At 40.5% G+C, this 27,819-nt stretch overlaps 2 protein-coding genes across 21 annotated transcripts; one reads left to right on the top strand and one right to left on the bottom strand.

Annotated features, from left to right (window-relative positions):
- Positions 1–1,195: 1,195 nt before the first annotated feature.
- LOC135797584 (mitochondrial import inner membrane translocase subunit TIM50-C-like) lies at positions 1,196–2,754 on the top strand. Its single transcript, XM_065310028.1, has 3 exons — positions 1,196–1,446; positions 1,536–1,840; positions 1,912–2,754. The coding sequence occupies exons 1-3, from the start codon at positions 1,305–1,307 to the stop codon at positions 2,587–2,589; spliced, it is 1,125 nt and encodes a 374-aa protein (XP_065166100.1). The 5' UTR covers positions 1,196–1,304; the 3' UTR covers positions 2,590–2,754.
- On the bottom strand, positions 2,725–27,604 carry para (sodium voltage-gated channel paralytic). 20 transcript variants are annotated; one of them, XM_065310015.1, is made up of 27 exons: positions 26,884–27,604; positions 21,530–21,706; positions 19,113–19,145; positions 16,911–17,069; positions 16,636–16,841; positions 16,435–16,563; positions 15,772–15,863; positions 15,501–15,713; positions 15,381–15,438; positions 15,015–15,324; positions 14,640–14,930; positions 13,822–14,062; positions 13,194–13,393; positions 13,041–13,137; positions 12,913–12,981; positions 11,956–12,236; positions 11,516–11,852; positions 11,262–11,449; positions 10,987–11,191; positions 10,717–10,764; positions 9,734–9,892; positions 8,955–9,670; positions 8,579–8,896; positions 8,383–8,520; positions 8,213–8,320; positions 7,577–8,152; positions 2,725–7,517 (listed from the first exon to the last, which is right to left on the bottom strand). In XM_065310015.1, exons 2-27 carry the CDS (start codon positions 21,674–21,676, stop codon positions 6,633–6,635), a joined length of 6,204 nt encoding a protein of 2,067 aa, XP_065166087.1. In that variant the 5' UTR covers positions 21,677–21,706; positions 26,884–27,604; the 3' UTR covers positions 2,725–6,632. The 20 variants fall into 20 exon arrangements, with proteins under 20 accessions (XP_065166087.1, XP_065166088.1, XP_065166093.1 ...); XM_065310016.1 differs by having other exon boundaries at positions 8,955–9,892; positions 14,640–14,764; positions 14,828–14,930; XM_065310021.1 differs by having other exon boundaries at positions 8,955–9,892; positions 14,697–14,764; positions 14,828–14,930.
- Positions 27,605–27,819: the final 215 nt, after the last annotated feature.

Genomic DNA, 27,819 nt, shown 5'->3' with positions numbered 1-27,819 from the left:
TGCAATAAAATGTTAATAACTAATTCAATTTTCAACCAATCGTTATGAAATTTTAAACATAAACAGTCAAAAACCTAAGCAAACCTCTCTGCTACTTTATAATAAAAATAAAAATCATATTATATGTTTAATTTGAGGTTAAACACAAAATTTTATGTCTTACGTTCATAATTTTATCAAAACTTTAACCTAACATACTTTTCCTTATAACTCTGGTAATTTTTGATTAAATCTATTCAAACTTTCAATATAAAAAGTTAATATTATGATAATACTATGTACAAATTTTTAATAAGAACCGCCTTATAGAAGCCAAGATATTCTAACGACTATCGAAAAAGTATGCAACCACTTAAACATTCATCTAACGCTATAAATAACTCAAATTGTAGGTTATATTAGTTTAGAATGTTTTAAGTGTTCTTGTAAAAATAATTAAAACTTTGCAACTCGTTAATTCCGCGTTAAAGTCGCCTCATGTTTTTCCTAAATTATTTACGCAGTCGAGTGGCTGTCGCTTGAAACATAAATCCTCGTGCAGCTACAATTAATTAATATAACGTTAAATTAAACTCGAGCGTCGGCAGGCAGTGGCTGTAATAGATAGCGCGTCGTCTTGAGAGAGTCTTCGCTTGACACGTGACAACGGACAACGATGACAGTGTAACGATAGCGTTCACAGCTCGTTTTGGTCATGTTGGCGTAGGCGGCGGTGGCGGCGGCCTGATAAGACGTAATTACGCTGACGGAATTGTGTACAGCGCACAACGAGTCATCAACTGCAAACTAAATTTGCGATAAACATGTTTTTAAGTGTTTACAATGGTTTTTTAATTAGTAGTTTTGCGCCTTGATGTCAGCAACCAAATATTCATTAACGTATACTTAATTATATGCAGTAATTCTTAAATCCTCTTTATTTTAATGCTTTAAAAGCTGTTGGGAAGTTTTAATAAAGAATTTTACGCGTTTTTTACAGTTTTAATTAAAGCTTTGCGTTTAATTGTAATTTTTAGTTTTGTTGGGTTCCGCTTCATTCAGAAGTTTTCTTAATTCAGAAAAGTTTTATTCCAAATGCGCTTTTCAAGCTTTATTTGCTTTTAATGACGTCGTTAATAAAGTTTGTGAATTTTCCGCATTGGAAATATTTGCGCAAGGTTCTTTGAAGGGCGATTGTAGATTGTCAAAAGTCAACTGGGGTTCTGGAGGATGTCAAACGGTGTGAATTATGACAACAACGTGCCGCAACATCGATTTCTTCGCGTTACTTTATTAAATGTTTGAATTTATAACAGAAAGCGAACATGTTACGACTCACACAACGCCTCATTAGGAAAAGTCTCAGCCTGACGTTCGTTTCACAGCAACGTGTGCTTGTAAATCTCAAAGATCATCACACGGTTTTCAACTTTCCAAACCTAACCTCAGCGGCGTTTTATTCCAAAGGTAAAATATTAATTATTAACAAAATATTCATTATATACATTAAATTTTATAAATATTCGATAGTATAATAGTTTTTTGATAATTTTAAGATGTTAAAGTTGAATCACCACTTTCCAAACTGCTGTTACAAGACAAACCGAAGGAGGAACATATAGCAGAGCCAGTCGAAGAACAAGAAAAGAAAGAAACCAGGGAACAATCATGGCGACGCATGAAACTAACATTAATGGTGTTTGGTGTATCGTTTCTAGGTTTCGGTGGTTATCTGATAGTCACACTAGGACAACCCAAAGTGGATGAGGATGGTGTGGTTCTTGATGATCCATTTATTAACATGCCAGTTGTGAAACAATATGTTTTGAGGACACTTAGTGAACTCAATTATTACCAACAGGTAATTTATAACTCAAAAAGTTAATATTTTTAATGTTTTTGACATTTTTAAAATGTTTTGATATTTTGCAGTTAATTCGTGAACCATCAAGAGATAAACTCCTCCCAGACATGATGCAGCATCCTTACTATTCACCTCAATACACATTAGTCCTAGAATTCACCGATTTACTCGTGCATCCCGAATGGACATACCAAACCGGCTGGCGCTTCAAAAAACGCCCTGGCCTCGACCATTTCCTCGAATCACTCAGCGGAACCTTCGAAATCGTCGTCTACACTGCCGAGCAAGGAATGACAGTCTTCCCGATCATAGAACACCTTGATCCCAAGAATCACATCAATTACAAACTAGTCCGCGATGCCACGCTATTCATCGACGGTAAACACGTCAAAGATATCGGTAAACTCAACCGCGATTTAAAGCGCACAATAGTCGTCGACTGGGACGGCCAGTCAACCAAATATCATCCTGATAATGTTTTTGCGATACCACGTTGGCGTGGCAACGATGATGATTTGACACTGGTGCATTTATCATCGTTCCTCAGCGCCATCGCACAGAACCAAATCGAAGACGTGCGGGAAGTAGTCAGATATTACAACACATTCGATGATCCTCTGATGGTATTCAGGGAAAAACAGAAGAAATTGATTGATATGGCTGAGGAGGATGCGCTGGCAAAGAGTAAGCAGAAGGATCAAACGTCACCGGTGAAAAAATGGACGCCGAGCTTCTGGAAGCGTTGATTATATTGCGAAATGTTGTCTGAGAGTTTATTTTTTAACAATGCTGTGGATTGCTTTCTAGTCGAGGTGAATAGCTGGCTAGAAACTGAAACATTGTAAGGTAAGATTATTTTGTGGTTACAATTGCTTCATATCTTGATGATAATAAACATGTTATAACTTTTATTCAAGTATTTGCATCTTTTTCTTGGTGTAAATCAATTTTTAGGAATTTTGATTAAAATTTCTAGCATTTATCTTCTTTTCGACGTCTGTGTAACTCTCTTTCAGCTTTATCCATCTCCTTGTAGATGCAGTCCATCTCAGTGAGTGTGTCAAACTCTTCATTGAAGTGTAAAATCTTGCGGCAGTATGGATGTCGGAGTAAATCACGTTTATCCCATGAATGTTTACCGCGTATCCACAACACGTCTTTCTTAAATATACTCCAGAAGATGAAACTCGTCATCCCGCCCATGGCGATACCAACAACCGTGAACAACGGCCATAATTCATAATGTTTCTTGCAGAAGTACAACCATGACATTCCATGCGGTTTCATTTTAACAAAAATTTCACAATCCGAAAAAATATTTTTTTAAAAATTCAACACAAATTTATCTACGAACAAATTTAATCATTTAATTTAATAATTGACATGTAAAGTAATTTTGTTTATGCGATTAACCATGGCACGCTTAAAAATTTATGCGCAGTCATCGTTCTTTGACTTGCGTCTCTTATCGCGTTGCCGCTGTCGATTATCCATGTCCTTGTAGAGCTGGTCCAGCTCAGTGAGTTGATCATAGTCCTCATTGAACTGCCGCAGCTTCCTGCTGTATGGATGCGCGAGTAGGTCGAGATTATCCCATGGAAATCGTCCGCGTGTGATGATGAAATCTTTCTTCACACAGCTCCAGCCGATGAACCCGGCTAATCCGCCGAGAGCGACACCTACCACTGCGCTCAGCGGCCATAACTCAAAGTGCTTATTCATGAACGCCATTACGGTCTTCATGGTGCAAAGTGAAAAATTTATGCGACGTGTGTAGAAATTTGATAGAAACTGACAGAAACTGAATATTGATGAATGGTTGTCATGGGGATGTCATCAAGGATGTTGAGATTATTTTAATCGAGATCGCTTTAATGTTTCCGCAAAGCTTACAAACTAAATCTTAATCAGTAAGTTTTTCAATGGCTACCTCCTAAAAATAACAACAATTGCTTAGAAAAACTATATGTATATATGTTTATGTTGTTTTTTTTGTTTTCTTTTGGTAATAATATTCTTATATATTACATGAATGAGTTTTGGTTTGTCAAAAAATGTGTGTATGCGCGCGCACATCCGCCTTACGAGCAACATATAAAAAGCTTCTTATTTGGTTTTCATTTAAATCACGTGCTTTTAATGCGTTTTAATTGTTAATCGTAGTTTAATTATGTAATAATTATTCATATCGTAATAGTTCAACACACGCTAAACACAATCGTCGATAGATGGCGCTTGTATTGCAGCAGAGACACAACTAAAAATATTCCAACATAATCAAACAGTATTAGTAATAATTAATAATTATATCGCCACCAATTATTAATTATTTATTAATTATCAAAGCACCAATGTTTCCATATCGTCTAATTAGTTGCTAGAAATTATAGAGAAAAACATCACTAGTGCACAAAAACGTCTTACCGGTTAAGGTTAGGTTAGGTTAATGATTAATGTGTTTAGTCTTTAATTATTTTTAGAGCACTCAAGCACTTGAATTTAAAGAGACGTCACTTGATTTATAGTTTTAGGTTAGGTCGTTGGGTTATAGGTTATTCGAGTATATTTTGTGCGCGTTAAATGTGTTTTAAGTGTGAATGTGAATGTCTGTGTGTGTGAAATGATGATATCTTCGTATGTATAATATATTTTATTAATGTATAATAATATTTATTTATTTATTAATCAAATCAATGAAATATGTCAAAATCGCTTTTTGTTTTGTAGCGTCTAAGCCTTATGTTGCGCATGCGCGCGCGCACGTGTCTAAAATATTGAGCGTGCGGCTGGTGCGTCTGGGAATAACGCTCCAGCCGCATGCGCATGCTCAGACGCTGTGCGCGTGCCACACGCGCATGAATCTCAATCATCACATCGTCCAGCGTATTATTTTTTTTGGTAATTTTTTGTTTGTTTTGGTGGCGATATACATAATTTCTACTAACACTTCTGGATTCCGCAACATTTATATAAAATTTAACAATAATATTTGTGTGTTGTTTTGTTCTGCTTTTTCATCTTGGTTGTTTTGTTTTGAGTATAACGAACGCAATGAATTTCATTGGATGGAAATGCGAGTCATTTGTAGTTTCTCGTATATTTTCTTGCTTTTTATTAGATATTAAGGTATGAGTGACATTTTTAGAGTCAAAAATTCATGCAGCAGCAGTGTGTATTTGTGTGAAAGTGTGTTTGCTTCGATATACTCGCAAATTCCAAATGTATTTCATCAGCGCAATGGTCCAGCCATGTCAATGTCAATTAAACATATAGCAACAAGTCGTGTTCAACTAATAAGTAACAATATATGATGATTACAACTATATAATAAAGTAGGCATTCTTTGTTAATAAAATATTCTCATTAAATTTTCATCCATCATCAATCATCATCATCATCATCACTCGATTATTCTACTCAACAAAAAAATTCACCATCTTTCCTAAATGTTGAATAATTTGGGTGTTTGTTGTTGCGAATTGTATTTCTCACACTAATGAAAAAAGCAAAACAAGCGCGTTTAGTTAATAATTAATTTTTTTTCTTTTGTTTTGTTTGTCTTTGCTAGAATAGAACCAGCGACGAAATCTATGTTTGCATCCGACAGTGTGTGCAAAATATTTTCGCCACGCGTTTATTGTTCGTTTTATTTCATTTTTCACCACCATGTTTCATCATCATTTATAATTAGTTTATGATTATTTGTTTGTTTAGATTCAACCGTACGTGCCGATAAAAAATGTCACACATACTAAACTTACTATAGATAATATTGTACGAGGCATACAAAAAATTGTGTACAATTTGCAAATTTGTTTTGTATTATTTTTTCTCTCTTTGTTTACCCTTTCGCCCCTCCCCTAAATGCAGTCCATACAGCATGTGAAGATAGCTTGAATATTAGCAATTGAAGAAAGCACCGATAATCTTGTTAGTTTTTTTTTTTGGTTTTAATACGTGATATTTTATGTATAGTCGAATTGTTGTATTTGTTGTTTGCGTTTTTCTTGTTGTTTGTTAAATGATTGTTCATTGATTTACCGCGGGGCCCGCTCTTGATATCATTTTTTGTTTGTTTGTTTTTTTTTGAGACGCAATTCCTGACCTGCAGTCTTTGTTAGTGTCGTAACTTAGGTTATTCAGCGATTACAGCTAATTGGAGGCACTTGGGAACTGTGCACTCCGCTCAGACAGACTACAGGCAGACTGAATGCGTTGTTGGCCGGTTGTTTGCTGTATTTTGTATTTTTTTGTTATCATCGTCAATGACAAGTCGAAGACTAAGTAATTATGTTTAGGAATTTTAACTGTTTTCATCATTTTTTTTTTCTCAAATTACATCAACCAGCTTCGAGTAGTGTCCCTAGATGTGACCCGCTTCCGGTTTTGGGAATCGCGATTGCATTCTGGGTAATGCGGCCGCGATTCGCGATTCGCGCAGTCGCAGTCGGATCTTCGGGCACAGTACGCACTGTTCATAAAACTATTATTATATAATTGATATATTACAGGTCTATACATATGTGCGATATTAATAGCAATATGAGCAGCAAAGCAGTTGATATTAGGATACCTTCTCCATCAAACTACTCAGCACAAACTTTTGCATTCGGCGCGCGGCGCGTTTGAGTGTGTGGGCGAGGCCGCGTGTGGACACGCCCGGTCCTGATTCGATGTACACGGCAGAGTGTGGACGACGGGCGTGTCGATGGCGTGGCCTCGCTGTGCGCCGGCGTGGCCCGGACTAGTCCGGCGGCTAGTCCGCGGCCGGGGAGGGGCGGGGCCGGTCTCAGACATCTGCGGAGCGCGAACTAAGGCTGGGCGTGCGGCTGTGTAGCACCACCTTGTGCCCGTTCTTGATGACGAAGCCGTCGCTCTCAACGAGCACGGCCGTTTGGCGGGCGGCGCTGCCCGTCTCGCTGTCGGCGTCGCCGTCTACATCGCCGTCCCCGCCGCCGCCACCACTACCATTACCACCACCAGCACCACCGTCGATATCCGGCTCGACGTCGTCGTCGGCACCTTCGTCGGTGTCGGTGGCGCCGCCACCACGCGTCCGCTTGTGCTTACGCCACGCGTTCTGTATCAGCCGCGCGCAGTATTCCTCGCGCTGCCGCCACAGCGTCGAGCTAACCGGCTCGTAGCCAACCTCGTTGGGCCGGCCCGACACCTCGGCCAGCTCGCCCGTCTCCTCGATCGCGTTGCCCTTGCGCGCGAAGAAGTCCTTCGTGAGCGCGTCGAGGATGTCGACACAAAACATTAGATCGCCCTTGCAGATCGGAATGTCCATCGACACGATCTTGTATTTGTTGGGCTTGTGGATCTGCAGCGGCGGCTCCAGCACGTCGAGGAAGTCCGACAGCTGGTCGTAGCGGATGTACTGCGTGCCGTCCGGGTCGAACTGCTGCCAGATCTCGTAGTACATGTCGTAGTCGTCGTCGGTGAGACCCTCCTGCACGTCCTCGGTCGCCTGCGAGTAGTTCTCGAGGATGACAGCGATGTACATGTTGATGACGATCAGGAAGGAGATCACCAGGTAGGCCAGCAGGAACGCGATGCCGATCGTCGCGTTGCCGCAGTTCCCCGTTTCGCCGATCTCGTTGTTCGGCTGCTTACAGTCGTCCTCGTTGATGATCCCATCAAGCACACCGTCCCAGCCTGCTGACGTGGACATCTAGACACAGAAAAACACCAGATCACACTCATTACCCCCACCACCTTCTAAATACATACTTGAAACAATAGGATCATCGACTGGCCGAACGTCTTGAAGTTGTAGACGTCGTCCAGCCCACTCTTGTCTTTGACGTGCATGAAGAACGACATGCCGAAGATGGCGAAGATGAACATAACCAAGAAGAGCAGCAGGCAGATATTGAACAGTGCAGGCAGTGACATGGCGAGGGCGAACAACAGTGTTCGGATGCCCTTCGCGCCCTTGACGAGCCGAAGCACTCGACCCACTTTCGCCACGCGCACGACTCGCAGCAATGTGGGCGAGACAAAGTACTTTTCAATAAGGTCACTCAGGACCAAACTGCAAATGGATAATATAACGACCACCACGTCGAAGAGGTTCCACGGCTCCGTGAAGTAATGGTATCGCAACGCAAATATCTTCATCAGGCACTCCGAGCTGAATATTACAATGAAAATACTATTGAGGTAGTCTAAAACCATTGTGAACGTCTCCTTCTGCTGATAGTGGTCCATGGTCATCGTCAGCATGTTCAGACCGATGAACAACATGATGAACATGTCAAACTTTTTATTCGTCACGATTTCGAACACGATCGCCTGTGGTCTCCACTGCAACCCAACACACACAAACATTAGAAGACATTTTGAAGCAAAAAGATTTTAATGTACCTTTGGTCTTGGTGTTGCTTTCATCGGCTTTTTGGAACCCATCTTTTTCATGGCATTGTAGTACTTCTTCTGATCTTCTGTCATGAACATCTCTAGGGACCCACCCGCTTGCAATCAGAATAAAATTATAAGCAACTATTGATCTCTCAAAATAGGTTAGGAATACTCATCTTTTTCTTTTGTTCGTTAAAGTTGTCGATGATGACACCGATGAACAAATTCAGCGTGAAGAACGATCCGAAGATGATGAAGAACACAAAGTACAGGTACATGTAGATGTTGGTTTCTCGAATGGGTTGTTTCAAAGCCTACAACAACATAACCTCAATTAGAAACTATTTTTTTTAAATTTTATTGGTTATGTACCTCTCTGGAGTCAATTGCGTCATTCATGATTTGAATCCACCCTTTGAAGGTGGCGACCTGAAAGAGGCACAGATACGCCTTGCCCACATGGTCAAAGTTCATCGGAGAGTTCTCCCACGTGTAGTTCTCCGCAACACAGGCGTTGTAATCGGGTATAATCTCGAAGCTGAGAGTAGTCTTGTTCTTATCCACACATTTGAAGTACTTGCCGGCGAAGAGCTGTACTCCCATGATAGCGAAAATCAGCCAGAAGATCAAGCACACAAGCAACACGTTGAAGATAGACGGAATGGCCTGTACCAATGCATTTACAACAACCTAAACCAAAAAAAATTAGTATTCTAATTGAGGTTATGTATGAGATAACATAACATACCCTCATGCCCTGCATTCTGGACATGGCACGCAAAGGCCTCAACGCTCTCAGGGTCCTCATGGTTTTGAACGCTTGAATACCACCCGCCCCACACAGTGACGCGATGAAGTTAATCAAAGACACCATGACAATAACGAAATCCAACCAGCACCACGCGTTGGTAAAGTACTTCTGGAACCCAAGCGCCAACCACTTGATCAACATCTCAAAGAAGAAGATCACCGTAAAGATCCGATCCATGTAGTATAAGATATCTTGCAGTATAGGCCGATGTTGAAGATGGACGTCTTCCAACGCCAGCGCCATACTACTCAACAGGATCATCGTGATGACAGCCGTTTCGAAATATTTATTCTCTATCAGCTCAAAGGTCTTGAACCTTAGATTACCCCAGCCTTGCCAGAATGGCGAATCGTCATCACCAGCAAGAAACGGGAATGTCTTATAGAAACCCTCTGGGAAGCAGTCTGCTGATTGTTCAATCAACTCTTCATCCGCAGCTACCACAATCAACTGCTCCCCAAGTGGGCCTTGACAATCGCACTCCTCCTCCTCAACATCCTCCTCAATTCCTAATTCTTCCTTACTCGCGTCTCGCTTCTCTTCGTGTTCGTCCTGATCGATGGTATCCGCCGAACAGCGATGGCTGTCGTCCTTGAAGCGATGCTTGTGACTGCCGTAGGACTTGTTACTGATCTGGTCATCGTCGAGATGACCTATATAAGTTCCATGATCAAGAATAGAGTTGCCGATTTTGTTCTTGTTGATGTTGTTCTTGCCTCGCTTCAGATTCGTATTGGAGTCGCCGTGTATGGTGAACTCCATGCCGTCCCCAATGGTCACCTCCAGGCGGTCTTTGGGACTCTTCTTGTCGCGGAACATGATGCCATCGGCGAGGATCTCATCGCCGGATAACTCAAGTCCGCCATCTCGCGCATCTAAAACCATCACCGATTCTAACATTAACAATCTTTTTCATTTTCGTATAAACCCACTGCTTTAAAGATACAAGATTACGTTTTACAGAATACTTGAACTCGCAATGGAAAAAAATCTCTATCCGTTTAGTAACAGTTGGAATTATCTAGCCTGATAGTAACCAGTTTTACATGAGCTCACAATATATATATGGATAATATGTTCCGCAAGCATTAGAGAGATTCATAAAGCTAGGTCATGTCTCAATTCATCTCCACAGCAATCCACTACCAAAAATAATACGCAGAGATACCTATATATATATTATTTATATATATGTACAGATCACACCTTTGGCACTATATATGCTCTAGTACTAGGTCAATGTCAGTACGCTATTTGCTGTATAGTAGGTCAAAAGAACGGTAAATTACGATCAATATACAGTACGCATGCTTCACATCAAAGTCTGATATATATACTGGGTCCCATTATTTGATTCGCTACACCCTGAACTCTCTCAAGGACCTAGTCATTCATTGAACTGATCAGAAATTATGGTTTCACTCACGTTTGTTGATTGTAAACAAGAGTACAGTTGATGTGGCTAAATACGAATATGTGTAAGTAAACTAATCTAATAGTACTGGGTGTGTTTGGTAATTCTGCGTCTGCGTAAGCAAAGCGTTTGAGTCATAATGAAATACGGTGCGGTTGAAACCATAGTTTTCGATCGCGCGAGCAATGATCAAAAATATACAGTGATGCGAGGTTAGTTATAGTTCAAGTCGTCAAGTCAACATTATATCCAACAGAACTACGATGACAGTAGTATGTGACTTACGATGGTGGCACGCGTCGCTAAATTTTGACCATGACGAGACCCACGCATCTGATGAAGATATAATCGGTATCATACATATTGTTTCATTACGAGTTTATTAGTGATTGCCTACGTTGAGTGTAATATAAAAGAGTTAGAATAAGAGAGAGAAGAGAGGTAGTTGTGGTTCACGTTTATTCTGAATCTGAGCAGCAAGCAAAACCAGCAAGCTATCAGATTGTGGTGATTTTGGATAAAAACCTTTGTTCCAACTGTCGGACGGTCCCTCACCTGACGGCTGGTCGGATATCTGATTGGTGAGCTTGAACCGCAGCATTTTGAACAGGTTACGTATGCTGGACTTGATCCATGCGCTAAAGCGTCCGATGCGGTCGAAGGCTTCGGCGATCTTGTTGGTGTCGTTGTCCGCAGCTGGTGCGGACAGGTTGGATGAACCGAAGTTGCTCAAAAGCAGGGCCAAGAAAAGGTTAAGAACCTACAAGGTACATCAAATCATTCAATCTCTTGTTTCTTTAATTACAGAATTTCTTCGAGGTTATACGCACCACAAGATTACCAATGACGACCGTCGCGAGAAAAAATGGAATGCACGACACGTCGCCCACCAGCATGCAGTCCCACATTGATTCAATCCATTCTCCGCACAGGACTCGAAAGACGATCATAAACGAGTGCATGAAATCGGTAAAGTTCCAACGAGGAAGGTCCTGGTCCAGAAACCGGTCCATATTGTCTAAAACAGGTATCAGTTAGTGTTAGAATATTTAGTCTTAGAAACTAGTTGGTTTTTGGGTAGTACCTATGTAGTTTTTGCCAAACAATTGCATCCCCATCACGGCGAAGATGAAGATGATAATACACAACACGAACGTCAAGTTACCCAACGCGCCCATAGTCCTGCCCATGATCGATATAAGCAAATTCAACGTGGGCCACGATTTCGCCAGTTTGAACACTCTGAGCAACCGGAAGGAACGCAACACTGACAGACCTTGCACACCCTCGAGGCCGAGCTCCAACAAGGAGAGCGCGACGATGATAAAGTCGAAGATGTTCCATCCCTCCTGGAAGTAGTACTTGGGACTCATCGCGATCAGCTTCATGGTCGCCTCAATCATGAACGTCGCTGTAAAGAACTGCACACCAACATAGAAATAACAAATTCATACAAAACAACTTCAAAAATACTGTAAATATTAATTTTAGGTGTTTATGAATGGTAAGGTGATGGGTCCTTACGTAATTGCCACTCTTCAAAGCCTTCTCTAGATCTTTATCCATATCGTGATGGTCCAGCGCCATGAAGAGTGTGTTCACGACAATGCACAGCGTGATGAAGAGTTCGACGAACGGATCGAACACAATCAACGCGACGTATTTCTGCAGTTGCAGCCACAACCAGCAACAGTCCCACACGCAGAGAATGTCGATGACCTTCAACAACCATTCGAGGAACTTCTCCTTGAGCGTGGGCTCGTCTTCTTCGTCCTCGTTGTTCGCTGAGAAATAATAAGTGGAAACTGTACGAGGAATTAGTAACGGTGAAGTTGACACACTCTTTTTTGGGGAAAGAGGTTTGTTTTGCTTGATGCGGCTTGTTGCTACTGACTAATTGATTGTTTGCGTGGCGGGCACGTGAGTTATCTCGGCCGCCTGGTGGTGCAGGTGCTGATTGATCCTTAACCAAAAGTTGGTTAAGTCTGAGTGCGTGTGTATCACTAGACACACCATTTACACGTAGTCAATAATGCCATCAAGCAAGGGGGTTGATTAGTTCAAAATTGAATAAAGCAGTTTAGAAGCTACAAAGGATTTCGACTACTCTCCGAGGGGTTCTAAGAGGGTTTTGAGAGGGTTCTGAGGTGGGTGTGGATACTTAAATTAGCACTACTCGACACACCATCGTACTATTTCAAAAATTCTGTGTGTGTAAACAAAAACAACGAATATTTAAGAACGAAAATTGTTGTAAAAGTGTTTTGTGGTTTTGATTGATCTACTTTGCATTGCTTGAGTGTAATATCCGTGAAGTGGAAGGAGGATATCAGAGATGGTTTCGGGTTGAGACTTTGAGTGTGTCTTGCAATATATATTCCGATGATGGTGTCGAGGAGGACAGAAAGATGAAAGAGGAGACCGGAAGTGGGCTGAGAGTTTTGACAATGGTCCGGTGACACATGAGAGCACGAATCTTACCTCCGTGTTCGCCGTCGCCGCTCTGTCGCCCGGCAGCTTGCTCGATGATGTCGTTAAGGACCATCACATCTGTACACACACACAAAGTAGAATCTTTATCTGAAGTAAACAATTGTGTTTACAATTACCTTTCATATCGACCATGGTTTGCTTTTGTCCGTTGTCGATGAATGGATTGTCTAAGTGCTTGAATTTCTCCTCGACCATCGCCCCGGTGGGTCCGTCCTAATCAATAGATCAATATTAATGTGTGATTGTGTTGATGTGGTTAGTATACTAACGTAGTCTCCTCGGTGCGCTTTGTGCGAGTATTCGACGATGTTGTTCGGCGGGTTCGGGCCGTTGCGCATGGACCTCACACGGAGTTGGCTCTCCTTTGTCATGGGCATCTTACCGTTGCCGCCTAGACCTCCGAGGAGGTCTCCGTGTGATGTGTAGGACATTCGGGACGCGTGCGACGTGTACGACGAATGTCGCGAGCCTAAATAGATACAAATCTGAGATTAGATTATATTCTACAACTGGTAGAAGGAAATAACTTGGGATTATAAACATTTTTGAAGATTCTACAACTCCCAAAACCTTCAAAATAGGTTTTACTTGTCTTAGAATATTCTACAACTAGATTTAGAATGTTTCTTTGAGGAAAATTCTACAACTGTTTGAAGAATCTAAGTTAGGACTATTTGGAGATTGTACAACTAGTAAAACGTCCCAAAATAGTTGGAACTTGTTTTAGAATATTCTACAATTAGACTTAGAATGTTTCTTTGATCAAATTTCTACAACTGGTCTAATTTGGGACCATTGGAGATTCTATAACTCCCAAAACCTCCAAAATTGGTTCAACTTGTCTCAGAATATTCTACAACTAGTCTTAGAATGTCCCCTTTGAAGAATTTAGTATACCTAAGTTTGTGTAGTACATGGGCACTACCATAGCACCATTTTCCTCGCTCATCGGCGTCACGGCGTTGGAGTCGTCCGCGTAAGGCAGGTGTTCCTGGGCATCCAGATACGTGGAGAGCACCAGCGGTTTGCGGTCACCGCCGGGCGGCACCACCATGCGCCGATTGTTCCGCGTGAACTGATGGCTGCCTCGGGAGCCGCGCCGCAGGTTGAACGGCGAGCCGGGTAGACTGAGGCTGGTCTGGACACGGGACATGGCATACGTTATGCAAGACGGCAACAAGATACCGATAGGAGCCATCTAAATCTAGCTCTAGATTTAGGGTGCTAGTCCTACTTCTAGGAACTTAATACTGATTGATAGCCATGTCACGTGTGGTAAATGGGGCTTACATAATACATACACAAAAATTACGCTATTCTATTGTGGTGGGGTGAGAGGTCATTCATCGTGCTATATACGAGGGTTACAAAGAGATAGAGAAAGAGGGGGGAGGATCAGCGTGAGAGTGGTGTGCAAGAAAATCGTACAAGAACCAAGGGCATAATGGCGGCAAAATAAAATTCAGTTGTTGTCCGGACACTGGAAGTGTCTTGATCTGAGTTTCATTTTTTTGTCTAAGATTTTTCTGTTTCGAGTGTTCGAGGCGATCAAACACTAAGAGACTGAGACTGAGACTGGGAACACATTGTTCTAAACACAACGTGGGGTTTTGATTCTTTGACTCATTGCGGTTTGTTTGAATATATGATGTCTCGGAACGGTAACGCAAACGGTAACACGAACGAACGTCAAAACGAGCTGTCAGGACACTTACAGTGCTGACTTTCCGCGTGTTGTTGGAATTTGTAGGAACTCTTCTTTGCTCACTCACGGAATCAAGCCCCTCCGATCGGATGCTCATCTTCTCTTTGTTGTTGTCGTCGTGTCCCTTTTCCTGACCTACAAATAGTTCGTAGCTATGACAGGAGAATTCCGAGGGCGACTTTACGATTTCTGTCCCACCTCCTCCGTCTGGCGGCAGATGCGGTGACTCGGCGGCGGCAGCGCGGGCGGCCGCGTGCGCCTCCGCCCGAGCCAGCTTCGCCTGTGCCGCTTCTTCCGCTTCCTGTCGGGGCAAACAAATCAAACATCGCGCACACATTCATTGAATATCAAAGCACTTGAGACTTAGATTCTACATCTGACTTACCCTGATGGCTTCTTCTTCGGCGGCTTCCTCCTCCTCGGCCTTCTTCTGCAGCTCATCGTAGGACATCGCTACAATGGCGAGGATCAAGTTGACCAGATAGAAGGAGCCGAGGAAAATGATGACGATGAAGAAGAGCATGTGCCAGGGTCCAGCGGAGCGTAGCACCAGTTGGTAGAGGTTCTCCCAGTAGTCCTGGGTCATCAGCCGGAAGGCGGAGAGGAACGCCCAGCCAAACGTGTCGAAGCTGGTGTAGCCGTAGTTGGGATTAGGACCGAAACCCTGCAGGCACGTGTAACCCGGTTTGCATTGTCTGAAAAAATCAATTCAATCAAAAAACCACTCAAAAGGACCAATTTAGACACCTACCCAGCACCAGAGGAGTTTCCGCATAGAGGTATCCCCAGATCATCTGTATACCAGTTAGCTAACAAAAAACACATCACTAGTACCCCCACTCTTAATTTAAGGTTAAAAAATAAGACATACTTTCATTACTCATGTGTCTAAACCAATTGTCATCCGTGAGGTTGCCCCAGGAGCCGTCCTTTGGAAAATTCTTTATACACTTCTGGGTGAGAACACCCATGTAAATTTGTAAACCCATCAGCGCGAAAACGGAAAGCGAAAACATCGTTAAAATTATCACATCTCGGAGATTTTTTACAGATTCTATTACGGCCCCCACGATTGTTTTCAAACCTATCAAACACAAAATCATGTGATTTCTTTCTTCAAAAAAAATTTTCTAAATATTTACCTGGCACAATGGCAACTGTTTTGAGTGCACGAAGTACCCTAAAGGTTCTCAAGGCAGCGAGGTTTCCGAGGTCTATTCCCATTGTTACATAACTGAAACGTTCAATCAGCAATCAGCATCCGGCGGCCATTTTGTCTCAACGTGATTCGCTCAGCAGAAATACAACAAGAACAATCAAACAATCTGAACTGTTACTATTCTCAACTAAACAAAGCTCTCGTCTGTAAGATTTAAGATTATTAGACAAAAATTACGGCATCCAATTAGTATTTCGATCATATTACTCGTATTGTTAACCACACTTAACTATCAATGTCTAGAACTGACGTTATATTTGTATGTTGTCTTCGTTTTCTATTCTAAATCAAAGGGGTTCTACTACTGGGAGGTTCGGGGGATTACTTTTATACTCTGTTTACGTTACGGTACGGCTGACTATTAATTAATTCAAAATCTAGAACGAATCGATTTGGTCACATGTGTTCCACTCACTTGAGATTCTGTCATTTTAGCACAATGGTTTAAATTTTTTAGACTTTTCTCTGTAGCTTATACTTAATAATTCATTTGTGAGCGTATTGATGATGACAATAGAAGTTAGGTTAGGTGTGATTGAATATGTGGTTGAAGAGCTAGCCGCTAGATGTCGTCTACGCTACTCACGCTAAAGCTATGACTACGAAGTCGAGCCAGTTCCATGCATCTCTAAGGTAGGTGAATGGTTGAAGAATAAAACCTCTCGCCATCACTTTCACGGCGGATTCGAACGTGTAGATGCCGGTGAAAATAACCCTGCAACATTGTGGTTAGATTTTCATATGACGCACGCCTAGTGGCGGCCATTTGCATTGTGTGGACACTCACTCTGTCGACTCTACGGTGGGCGTTGTGGGCATAATCATAAGAATGCAGTTGGTAAGGATCGTGGTGATGATGAAGAGAGAGAACAGCGGATGTACAAGAATATAAATAGCTACCCGGCGAATAGGATTGAATGGATCGAGTATCCAAAGAGCATTTGTCGCGCTAAATCTGAATATGTCTTTGCCTTTACTGATAACTACAAAAGTCTGCAACACACAACACACATAATTCAATTAATATTATGCAGGCGCAGTAAGTTGAGATTTAATAAGTACCCTCTGGTTACTACTATAAAAAGGGTCGATGTCCTCGAGTGGTGTGCTCGCGAGTTCCGGGGGGAAGCTGCCGTGTAGCCGAACCGGTAGTGGCACCCCCTGCTCCAACTGCTGGTCTGGCTGGGGGCCTTCATCTTCGTCGTCGTCGTCATACCGAATCTGAGCACACACACGCACATTGTATAGCATAACTTTCTCCACGCACTCACAACAGGACAAAAAGGTCGCATAAATTCATTAAAACAATTAAACTCGCTACCGGAAGCAGCAATTCAGTTCAAAACCTTTTTAATTGATCGACTTTTTCATAATCTTTTTATTTTCATGTAAAAATTATATTTTTACACACTAGTGCGTAAAATATTCCATTTTTGAGTGATTAAAGTGTTAATTTTGGATAAAAATGTGAAAAATTGTTTTTTTTACACACTAGAGCGTAAAATATTGAAGTTTCAAGTGTGTAAAGTGTTACTTTTGAGCACTAGTGTGAAAAATTGATTTTTAAACACTTAAAAATTAAAAATTTCGTTTTTTGAGTGAAAACTTCTTATTTTTTGCAAAATAAAAAGTTGATCAATTAAATTTGGTTTAATAACAATGCCATCACATAAAAATGTTATCCTAAAGAATTTCGTACCTTTGTAATCAACAATTTCATCATTAATCAACGCACATGATAAAAAATATTCATTTCCTCCGGTGTGAAATATTTACAATATGATGTACGTTGATTGGTATTAGTAAAATTAGTAAAAAACGAAATTAAAGTCGAGTTTTGAAATAGCGTGTGGGCGGATAAGTAGTTTTTGTACACTCTGGTCTCGCATGCAAAATAGCGGACGATTAGAGATGGGTACAAACAATCATGCAGACGTCAAGCGCTACTGGTACACGAATATGTGCAGCGCTAACAACAATTAAAGCGGGCCGGACAAGCAATTGTTATGTACAGTATACATATATTATTATTATTAGAGTATTAGTTTATGTGTGTGTGGGTTTAAGTGGCTTGCTGGTTGTTTGCTGGTGTGTGGGAAGAAAAAATCGATTTTCGACCGCACACGAAGTGAAAATACAACATGTTTGGTTAACGTCTAACGTGGCTTATCGATTTAATAATAACAAAAAATATCGTATGAAATATTGTGAAATACATAATATATAACAATTTAAGTACATTAAGTTGTTATGGACAATATTTATAAAAAAGATATGAAAGAAAAAAAGCGTAAAAAATGATAATTTGTTTGTTTTCTACTTAAATTCATTTATTTTTTGGATAAAATTTTATGGAGGTTGAGAGATAATTTGATTTTGTAGTGGTTGTTGACGTTTTATCAAAAATAAATTAAAACTGGACAAGATAAAAGCATTTCGAAAGAAAATTTATTATTAAAAGTTTATTTTTGGATTTGCATTAAAAAATTATTTTGTTTTAATGGAAAAACTAATTTTATAGTCTAAATAATGTGTATAAATTATATACTTTATAATTATTGAAAGTTATTCACTAATAGGAACCAAAATAGATTTCTATTTTCAGTGAAAATTCGGAAAGTTTAGTTAGTGCAACTTTAACCTCAAATATCTCAGCGGGTATCAAATAGATTTTATTCGTATAAATTTTGAAATAAAGTAAATTTATTCTGTTATCTTTTCTCAAAATTTGGTAATTTTGGGATAATAATTTATTGAGTTATGATTTTTTAAAGAAATTGATACATATTTTTGAGAAGAAAAAACTAAAAAGTTTTAATTATAAATATCTTAGCAATTAATCAACATATTTTTAATAGCTAAATTTTGGAGGATTGAGAATATAATTCTTTATACATAACCAAATTTTCATATTGATAAGATTATTATTTTAAAAGTTATTAAACAAAATCAAAAATAAAATCACTAAAAAAATATTTTTATGTTTTTATATTGTTTGCTCTGTGAAAAGTCTACAAAAACAGCATATACTCAACTTTGCATTCAACTAAACCAAAATCTACTATTTTATTTATATTTTCAATAAAATAATAATAATTAAAAAGTTTAGTGAAAAGTGAATATCATATAAAATTCATTAAAACTCATGCTGATAAACTTGATCTATATAAATCAACTAGAAGCAAGTGTTTCATCTGACGTCGATAGACTAGAATTAGTTGAGTTATAGTTAGAGATTAGAGAGTGAGAAGAGAGAAAGCTTACTTCTTTTTTCTTTTTCTTCCGTCCAAAACCGGTCTGCAATAAAGGTAGTACATATTTAACATCGATAAGCACAACGAACAGCAGTAATGCGTAGGCATCACAAGATAAGAGATAAATCACAAGATAATTAATTCGTACGAGTATTGATTACGTAACTAGAACTAAATCCCAAACAAAAAATCAAAAAATAAAAAATAAAATTTAAAAAAAATTCTGGCGACTTACACATTCATATCAATAATTTAATTGTATACTACATATTATTATTGTTATTAATATTAATATTAATATGAATGTGTGTATGTTCAATGTAAATGGGGGTGAGTATCGTATGGGCGCCATTGATACGTGAATTCCATCATTATACAAAGAGAGAGAAATAGAAGAGAGAGAGAAATGAATGGTAACAGAAAAATGTCCAACACACGACACGAATTACTACACTCATCAAGTACGATACATAAGTACGAGTAGAATCATCACATGCAGATATTTATATATATGTATAGATGTCGCAAGCACGGCTTTACAATTATTTATATAGAGATACAGATGTATATGTATATAAGAGATGAGAGAGATCCTGAAAGGATAATAGGTTTACACAAGATAGGTTTAAATCAAATTATTAAATATGCGTGATGATTATTTACATTTTTATGTAAATATTTTCAGCGTTTTTTGTTTTTTTGAAATTTTTGCATTTTGTGATGGTGAAGGCGCCGGGCGTAACGTAAGCGCGCCAAGGCCGTGTCTCGGTTGCGTCGGCGGATGCTTCAAGGATAAAGCAGCTATCCGATACCGTGCAAGGAGCTCAAGGAGCACACCGAACACAAAAAGGCACTGATTTCTTTTCGAACGCACAAGCACGCGGAAAACGCAATTAAATTACGCTCAAAGCTTTGTGTTGAGGTTATGTTGCTGAAATATATTTTTTTAGAGGTTAAAATATGCATAAATAGTTATTTTTATTTCATTCTATAACTGGATAAGTAACTTTTTATTAAATTTTGGTTTTTTATTTAATTTTTGCTTAAAAACTTTGAAATTTAAAAGAAAAATACTTTTAGCAATAAATTATTGGTTTTTGCAAATGGCAAATACAACCATTTTGGTTTATTATTTGTTGGTTTTATCAAAAATAGCAATTTTATTTACAAAATATGTAAATATTGCAATTAATTTTATTTTTGGTTAATATTTTATTTAACCTTAAAATAAAAAAGCAATTTTTGGAGTTTTCTGATAAAAGTTTTTGGTAAAAACTTTGTTTTTCAATATTTTCATCATTTTTTGCTATTTTCGTAAGAAAAAATCTCTTAAAATTACTATTTTTCAATAATTTTACAAATAATATGTATATTTCTATTCGCCAACCTCAAAATATTTCAAAATCTACATTTATTTTGATTTTAACCAAATTTTCCAAAAGAAAATCATAAAAATCTATAAAACTTAAATTTTCCACTAATACTAAACATATCCCTGCAACCCCCACGTGTGTAGTAATATAATAAGACGCATAAAATCACCCTCCTTCCCTCGATCCCCGTTAGCACCTTGCCCGCCCATCAGTGCAACCTTGCTCTCCTTGTACTCCTCGCTGCGGCATCGAGGTCTCCCGTTCACGCAGCGCTTCACCTTCGCCTTTACACCTCGCCACGCGCCAGCACCCCCCGAAACTGGGGAGCACAACACGCCGAGCGGGCCGCGGCGCTTCCTTACGCGCGCCGCCCTCGATCCGAACCGAACCGAACCAGTCGTTTGATATTGCGTCCCGTGTCCTGCCGATGGCTATACACGTCTGTGTACATCAACGCCATCCGAAAATAGTACCGTTATTCTATTCTTCGGGGCAGTGGCGGCGGGTGATTTCGAATTCCTCAACCGGGATTATCGATCCCACACTACCACCGGGCCTACATTATTCAGGCGCGTTCATACGATTTGATAATTTTCTGTCATGCCATTCGATGGGTATCTACAGGGTTAGGCAAAAACAATTTTTTAATTTTTAAATTTTGGATGTGGATATATGTCCAGAACAACGGTCCAAACTTTATTTTTTGAACCATAAGAGATAAATTAATAATTCTTTCAAAAATTCAATCTATATTCATTACCAAAACAGAATAAATTAAAAATTTGGTTAAATTTTATTTTTATACAGAGTAATTCAATAAAAACCTATTTTTTATTTTTTTCTTTTAAAATTCAATTTTTGGATAAAAAGTTTGCCACACCCTGTATAAATCATACCTATTATTAGTTTTAGTATTCGGATGAGTGACAAGTTGATGAGCTTGATGATGTTGACGATAATGACGATGATAAATGTTAAACTTTTCATTTTTCTTTTTTCGGAAGATTGCTTATGTTTTTGCGTTATTGGGTATGTGAATGTTGTTGGAACATACCTCTCCTTCAGCTCTCTTCTTTTCGAGCTCCTTAAGTTTGGCATCTTCGTCGGCGATTCGCGTTTCGATGGCCGCAAGCGACTCGCGCGTAAATGGACGGAATAGACTGCGTTCCTCCTCGGACAATGAATCAGAGATGTCGGACATATCTCCTCGCGCCTAGGCCCCCACGATACCCTGCAATACAAACCGACCATTATATAAAATACAAAATATTACATGACATAAATATAGATGAACTTGGAATAAGAAAAGTAAAGGTTGAAAGTTTATTGCAAGGAGAAAAAATGGAAATAACCGGATAGGGAATGGAAATACCGGTTATTTTTATTTTTTTATATCGGTTGAATAAGTTTGAAAATATAAAATTTTAATTTTTAATTTTTTATGAAAACCGGTTTTTCAAAATATAAAATACCGGTTTTTGAAAACATAAAAAACCGGTATTTTTCAAAATTTTGAATTATATTGTCATTTTTCTTGAAATTAATTTATTTTTGTATTTTAGAAATAACCGGTTTTTCCAAAAAATGTGTACAAAAAATACCGATATTTTTGAAACATTATTGCTTGTATAAATTCCCCGAAATCATATACATTAAAATAGTGGTATATCCGGTGTAAGAACGTGGATAACATGCAATATAACGTGTTTCATGAATAGACTTAAAGAAAACAAGAAGGTAAAACCCGCAGGAACTTGGAGGAAACTCGAGGCTCAATCAAAAATGTCTAATTTATGCCGTGCGTTGACGCCGCGTCGCGCTCGTGTTTGCCTGCAATGCGCAATAAATAATTCACCACAGCAAAATAACGAAAATCCAATTTTAAGCCACAAAAACAGCAAAAGAAAAACCCAGCTTCACACTAAAATACCAACACAATTAATGTAATTATTGTTGGTTAAAGATATCGATCTGTTTATGGCTTTCTCACACTGTTTTTAATTAGTGCGGCTTCTATTAAACCCATCGTTAATATGATTAAAACGGCTTAAAAACACAACAAGATATCAACTGCTCATTTTCTTAGTTTATCACTTTCGGTATCAAACCAAACAACATTGGGATACACACAGAGACAGCTATTCAAAAGCGACGCAACCCAATATACACACTCGGAGTGCGTATATGCATAATAGGTTGCATATGTGTGCGTCGACGTCACATGCCGATATAGGAAAATACGAGTCTCCGAATGCGGGTTTGCGGGTGCGCGTTGAGGGAGGGTAGGAGTGTGGCAAACGGAACGAGCACACGGCCTCAATGTACGTGTAAGTAAGTGTGAGTGAGTGGCGCTGCCGCCGCCACCGCCGCCGCCACGGGCGGGCGGGTGCCCTCGCGGAAGGATCGATATGTATGCCACGGCACGGCGCGCTCCTCCGGCACGCGGACGTAAAAATAGGACAAGAATTTCGTGTTAGTCAAATGAATTGACTCCATACTTTATATTTAACCTATTTGACGACGAATATCGATACCGCACCAACACCAATCCACGCGCAATATTATAAAACTACGTCATAATCACCCCCTGCAACGGTCAACCAACACATTATAAGGATTAATTTAATCCTTTATTATAAAGATTTACATCGGCGCCTCCACCAAAATTTAAAAATAATTTTTTTTGTTAAAATTGTTTATTATTAATTTTATTAGTTGTCATTTGTCGTCTAGAGAAGCGAAAAGTCGAAAAAACGACGCGCAACGCCGCCACGAATCAATAATGTTAGTACGAGTAGTTTGTGCGGTTTGTTGCAGTCGTTCAGCGCCCAAGTCGGCACGAAAATCATGCATTGAACATGTGCACACTCACACATCGACACCCATCGGGTCGAAATAATCGCCACATCAGCAAACAATGCAAAGCATGCCATAAATGTTGTGTTTTTCGATATCCGCCAGGCGCCTCCACCAAAAAGTCAGAATAATCAAATTTTAAGCTAATAACGCGTGAATTTTGATTGGTTGTTTGATTATAGTTGAATTATAAACCGGAAATCTTAAATATTGAGTCAGAAAATGTTTGTAATCTAGGTGCAAGTTATTTGCCCGGCGCCTCCACCATTTTTGTATTGTATTGCTGTTTAGATTTGGATTCTTTTCTGGTTGTTGGTAGTCAACTCTCGATTTTGTCTCGTCTCGACTTTCTTAAATATTATTTTCCGCTTTCTGTTTTGTTTGGCGTTCGCCGCGACTATTGTAACTTTTCCGGCTCGAGTTTCGAGCCGCGTTCGACGTCTCTCGAGCCACGAGCGCGAAAATCCTAGTTTCGGGAAGACCGCGGCGCTCGGATCGATTTTCCGCATGCCGCGACGCTCCTTCAAACCGTCGTCCAAACCCTCCAAGGTGTTTGCCCATTCATATTACTTGACGTCGCGCGCTGCGCAACGCAATTCTAAGTCGGGCGTTGACTGTCAAAGAACTTTTTCTTTTATATAAAAAAAAACAAATTTAATAAAAATTATTTTATGTGTATGTGAGAATATTTAATTTCCTTTTCCGGTTTTCCGGTTTTCCGGTTTGTGTTATTTTGTGCGAAATGTTTTGTAAATATCGCGTTACAGTGTCCGGCAGTGGCCGATGATGATGATGATGGCGGTGGAATTGAAATTGGCTCGCTTCCGCGGCAGCTTAATTAAATTGCGCGGGAAAGAACTGTCCTTGCATTAGCATATCGGGTTCCGTGCGCGCAGAAAGCCACTAATGACGCCCGTGATGGCGATGGCGATGCCGATGGCGATGCGTGCCCGCGTTCACCGAGAGCGTATTATGTTTCCGGGCGAAATGTGCGCCACTTCGCCTCGCTTTCAATGCCGGCGTCGATGAGCCGCGTGTCACTTTGCGCGCCACACAACATTAATCAACTAAAAGTGCTTCGCAATTTAACTAGCTGAACTTAATCATGCTTCAATCTTCATGGTCGGCGGTGCGATATTTTTGTTCGAGTGCCCATTATGCAGTCGTTTTTCATCACTCATCGATATTTCAATCGTGACTTTATCGGAAATTAATTCGATGCGCAAATTTTCTAAAACCGGAAAACCGGAAAACAAAAATAAAAACCGGGAAACTACGTAAAAACATTTTTAATAACATAATTATCATCAACAACATTACCAAAATTAGTAATTATTTGTTATTAATGAATAATTTCATTAATTAAGAAAATTATTTGTTAATGAATGAAAAAAGAAATAAATGAAAAAAAAGTATGCGTCAGACGGGATAAACATTGCATACGTATCGGTTTATATCAAAATTCCAGGATTAGCGCTGAAGGAGCCGAAAATTCCGGGAAGCATGACGCCCCGCCTTGCTTCGCGGAGCGCGCCGCTGAGTCACACGATATGATGCGTCGCTCAACCCCTCGTTTTATGCTTCACTCGCCGAGAAAGCATTTGCGCATATTCTTCCTCGACAACCCGTTTTCATTTCGTAAGTACATACGAAAATGCCAAAAAGGAGAAGCTCAAGAAGTGGATGAAAAAACTTGAAATAAACAAATTTATGGCCGAAACACTTCTATTTAATTTCCACACAGTTTTCCACCTTTACCATCCGGTTTTCCGGTTTTCCGGTTTTAGAATTTTAGTGCTTTCTGATAGGTGCTAATCATATCCATGCATTTTAACAAGTTCTAACTTGAAAATCGATAGAAAAAACATTAGCGCAAACAAATTTGCCGTGGCGCAGAAAGCGGAAAGCACACACAAAAAACAGCGCAAGAAAGTACAGCTAGTTATGTTGCTGTAACGATCTTTATCGCCGGCGGTGAAGTGACATGAGACTCCAAGGGGTGGTAGGGGCAAGAGATCAGGTTCATTCAAGTTCAACTTATATTTACATGTGGAAGCATAGAGTGGAGGCGCCGGGCAAACAGTGCAGATACACACAAATGTGTTTAGCGGAAAAGTAAGATTTGTGCTCGGCCGGCTATGAATGGGTTCGGCGCGTATAAACGTTCCGCGTGATTTGCGATTGTGTAATTGCATTATTTAGGGAAGTGCTATAATTGGATTCGCTTTCCGGGTGTCACCGGAGAGTGCGGGGCGGGAAACGCTTTCACTGTCTGCATTAAACGCGCAATTCAGTTATCTGCCATAACCTATACAACCTATCAATCAATAGAATATTTATAAATACAAACACACCGGTAGGATTTGTGGATATTCAGTTGTTTCCGGTTTGAATTTGAAAAATGAAAAAAACAACAAAACGGACGGCACTGGTTGGAAAAAAAAAAACGTTTAGCGTTTCAACGCGCGCCTCAACTCGCCGCGGGGCATTACAAAATCGATATTTTCCGAAAGCAGGAAACTCCTGCCAGCACACACGACACACACGCAACACGCGAAAGGACACACGAGGCGCACTTTTGAGTGGCGTGTCATGATAGTTTAAAAACTAAAATATGCGGAAAACAACTAATTTGCATGCGTATATTGCCCGGTAATTTGCTTGAAAATATTATTTTATCTATTTAAATCAAATTTAATCAAAATCACACCAACTTCCGGTTTTCCGGTTTGAGTTAAACCTCATCAAAACAATAATAAAATTTATTTACATTTTTAGAAATAAATTCAAAGAAATAATATGTGAATATTTGTAGGTTTTCCGGTTTTCCGGTTTTTGGTTCAATATGAATACAAAAATATATTAAGTAGCGAAAAACTTCCATCGAGTAGTTTTTATCGATTGCGACTTTTACTTCGGGCCACTGGAAAGGGAAACGACGATTCTCCTGCCTGCTGGCATCGGTTTTCCGCATCGTGTGCGTGAAGGTTATCCCCTTTAGTTTTGCGCCAGCGTTTTTATTCACTAATAAAATTAATACGTTGGAGCAATCGAGCGGAAAAGTAAATTATAACCTCAACTTAAAGGGTGAAACATAACCGTTAATAAATTTAATTCGAATTTGAAACACGTTTCCACTTTGAGTAGTAGTGTATAGATAGTGGCAATGCATGAATATTATATTGGTGTTTGGGGGTGGTAATTGCACGCCATTAAAAGCCGATCGATTTTAGGAGTATTTCCGCATAATGCTGGTGATAAGAATTTTGTGCCTGCGGAAGTTTGACAGGCGATAAGTTGACGGAAGTAAATTTTTTTCAGGGGCTGGTGGAATAGAAATTGGATAGAAATAGAAACGCGAAAGGTGATCCAGGCCGGAATGATCGCCGCCGCCGCGAGCCGCACGACTCCGTCACCCCCTATGCGACAGAACAAATCGATAACAAGGAATGACCCACAAACCGGTGCTCTTCGCACACGGAATGCGGCTGCAGTGTGTCCAATAGAGGGGGTGGCGGCTACCGCGCGCGCTTTACTGCTTGCTGTACTTACATCAACTTTCTTTGTTATGAATGTATGTCCTTGAAAAATCATGTGGGATATTAGTCTTCATTTATTGCTAGTTGTCGTGCACAACGTCGTCGCAGAATACCAGGGCAGGCTGCGGCTGCGGCGGGGGCAGAGCACATGCCGTTCGGGAGAGTCACACTCGCGTTGCTGTCCTCGGTCGCGCTCCGGGGGCATGACGAGTGAGAGACGCGATGGGGAGAGTTAGTTCACGCGCGAGCCCGCACCCCCGGCCGGACGAGGAGGAGGCCGCGTACCTCGGATGGTGCGATCGCCATTTTCCCTCTCAGACTGCAACTTCCATCTTGTCGCAGCGCGTACGCCGGGCCGCACACGAGTCGTCGCGCGCGCGTCGCGACTACCGCCTGATGAGAGTGGGGGTGTGAGGTGGTAGTGGTAGTGGTGGTGGTGGCGCTCCGGCTGCGCGCCGCCGCCGCTCGCCCGCAGGATTTTATCAATTATGCAGACACATGCTACGCGACCGTCACACGTTTTCGACTCTCTCCCCCACCCAACGCTCAATCACTCAAATTTTTCGCTCTTCCAAAATTTACGAAAATATTCGCGAGAATTTTACCAACGCACACTGCACGCACTAATCACACTCACACATTACTACCCTATGCGCGCGAGTTACGGTATACTGGTTGCTTTTTTCGGCGCTCCGGTCGGCGCGCACCGTCACACCGCCACTTTTCAAGTTACACGCCAGCCGCGCACTGAACCGTCCTCGGCGGGGGGGCGCGTGCGCCAACCCCGGTTGGCGGAGCGCCGACGCATTGCCGCCCGCGGTCGACACCTGTGACGTCATCGGCGGCGTTCGTAATGTTGCGGAAAACGTCGCCATGGCTACGACGAGCCACCATCACACGTTACGACACGCGCTCACGTAACGCCAAATCAATACATGCCACAACCCCA

Source organism: Atheta coriaria, unplaced genomic scaffold (assembly GCF_025399875.1).
Source record: "Atheta coriaria isolate IRGN ID8LTWV9N9 unplaced genomic scaffold, Caltech_Dcor_3.1 hic_scaffold_8_pilon, whole genome shotgun sequence".
NCBI classification, from domain to species: Eukaryota; Metazoa; Arthropoda; class Insecta; order Coleoptera; family Staphylinidae; genus Dalotia; species Dalotia coriaria.
The sequence above is the reverse complement of the archived record's forward strand: the minus strand, read 5'-3'. Positions and strand labels throughout refer to the sequence as shown.

Coding starts and splice junctions, on each gene's coding strand:
- LOC135797584 (XM_065310028.1), top strand. CDS start 1,305: ATGTTACGACTCACACAACGCCTCATTAGGAAAAGTCTCAGCCTGACG. Junction 1,447..1,535: donor AGCGGCGTTTTATTCCAAAG/GTAAAATATTAA, acceptor GATAATTTTAAG/ATGTTAAAGTTGAATCACCA. Junction 1,841..1,911: donor AACTCAATTATTACCAACAG/GTAATTTATAAC, acceptor GATATTTTGCAG/TTAATTCGTGAACCATCAAG.
- para (XM_065310006.1), bottom strand. CDS start 21,676: ATGTCCGACATCTCTGATTCATTGTCCGAGGAGGAACGCAGTCTATTC. Junction 14,063..14,639: donor ACACGCGGAAAGTCAGCACT/GTAAGTGTCCTG, acceptor TCCCGTGTCCAG/ACCAGCCTCAGTCTACCCGG. Junction 8,897..8,954: donor CCAGAATGCAGGGCATGAGG/GTATGTTATGTT, acceptor TTTTTGGTTTAG/GTTGTTGTAAATGCATTGGT.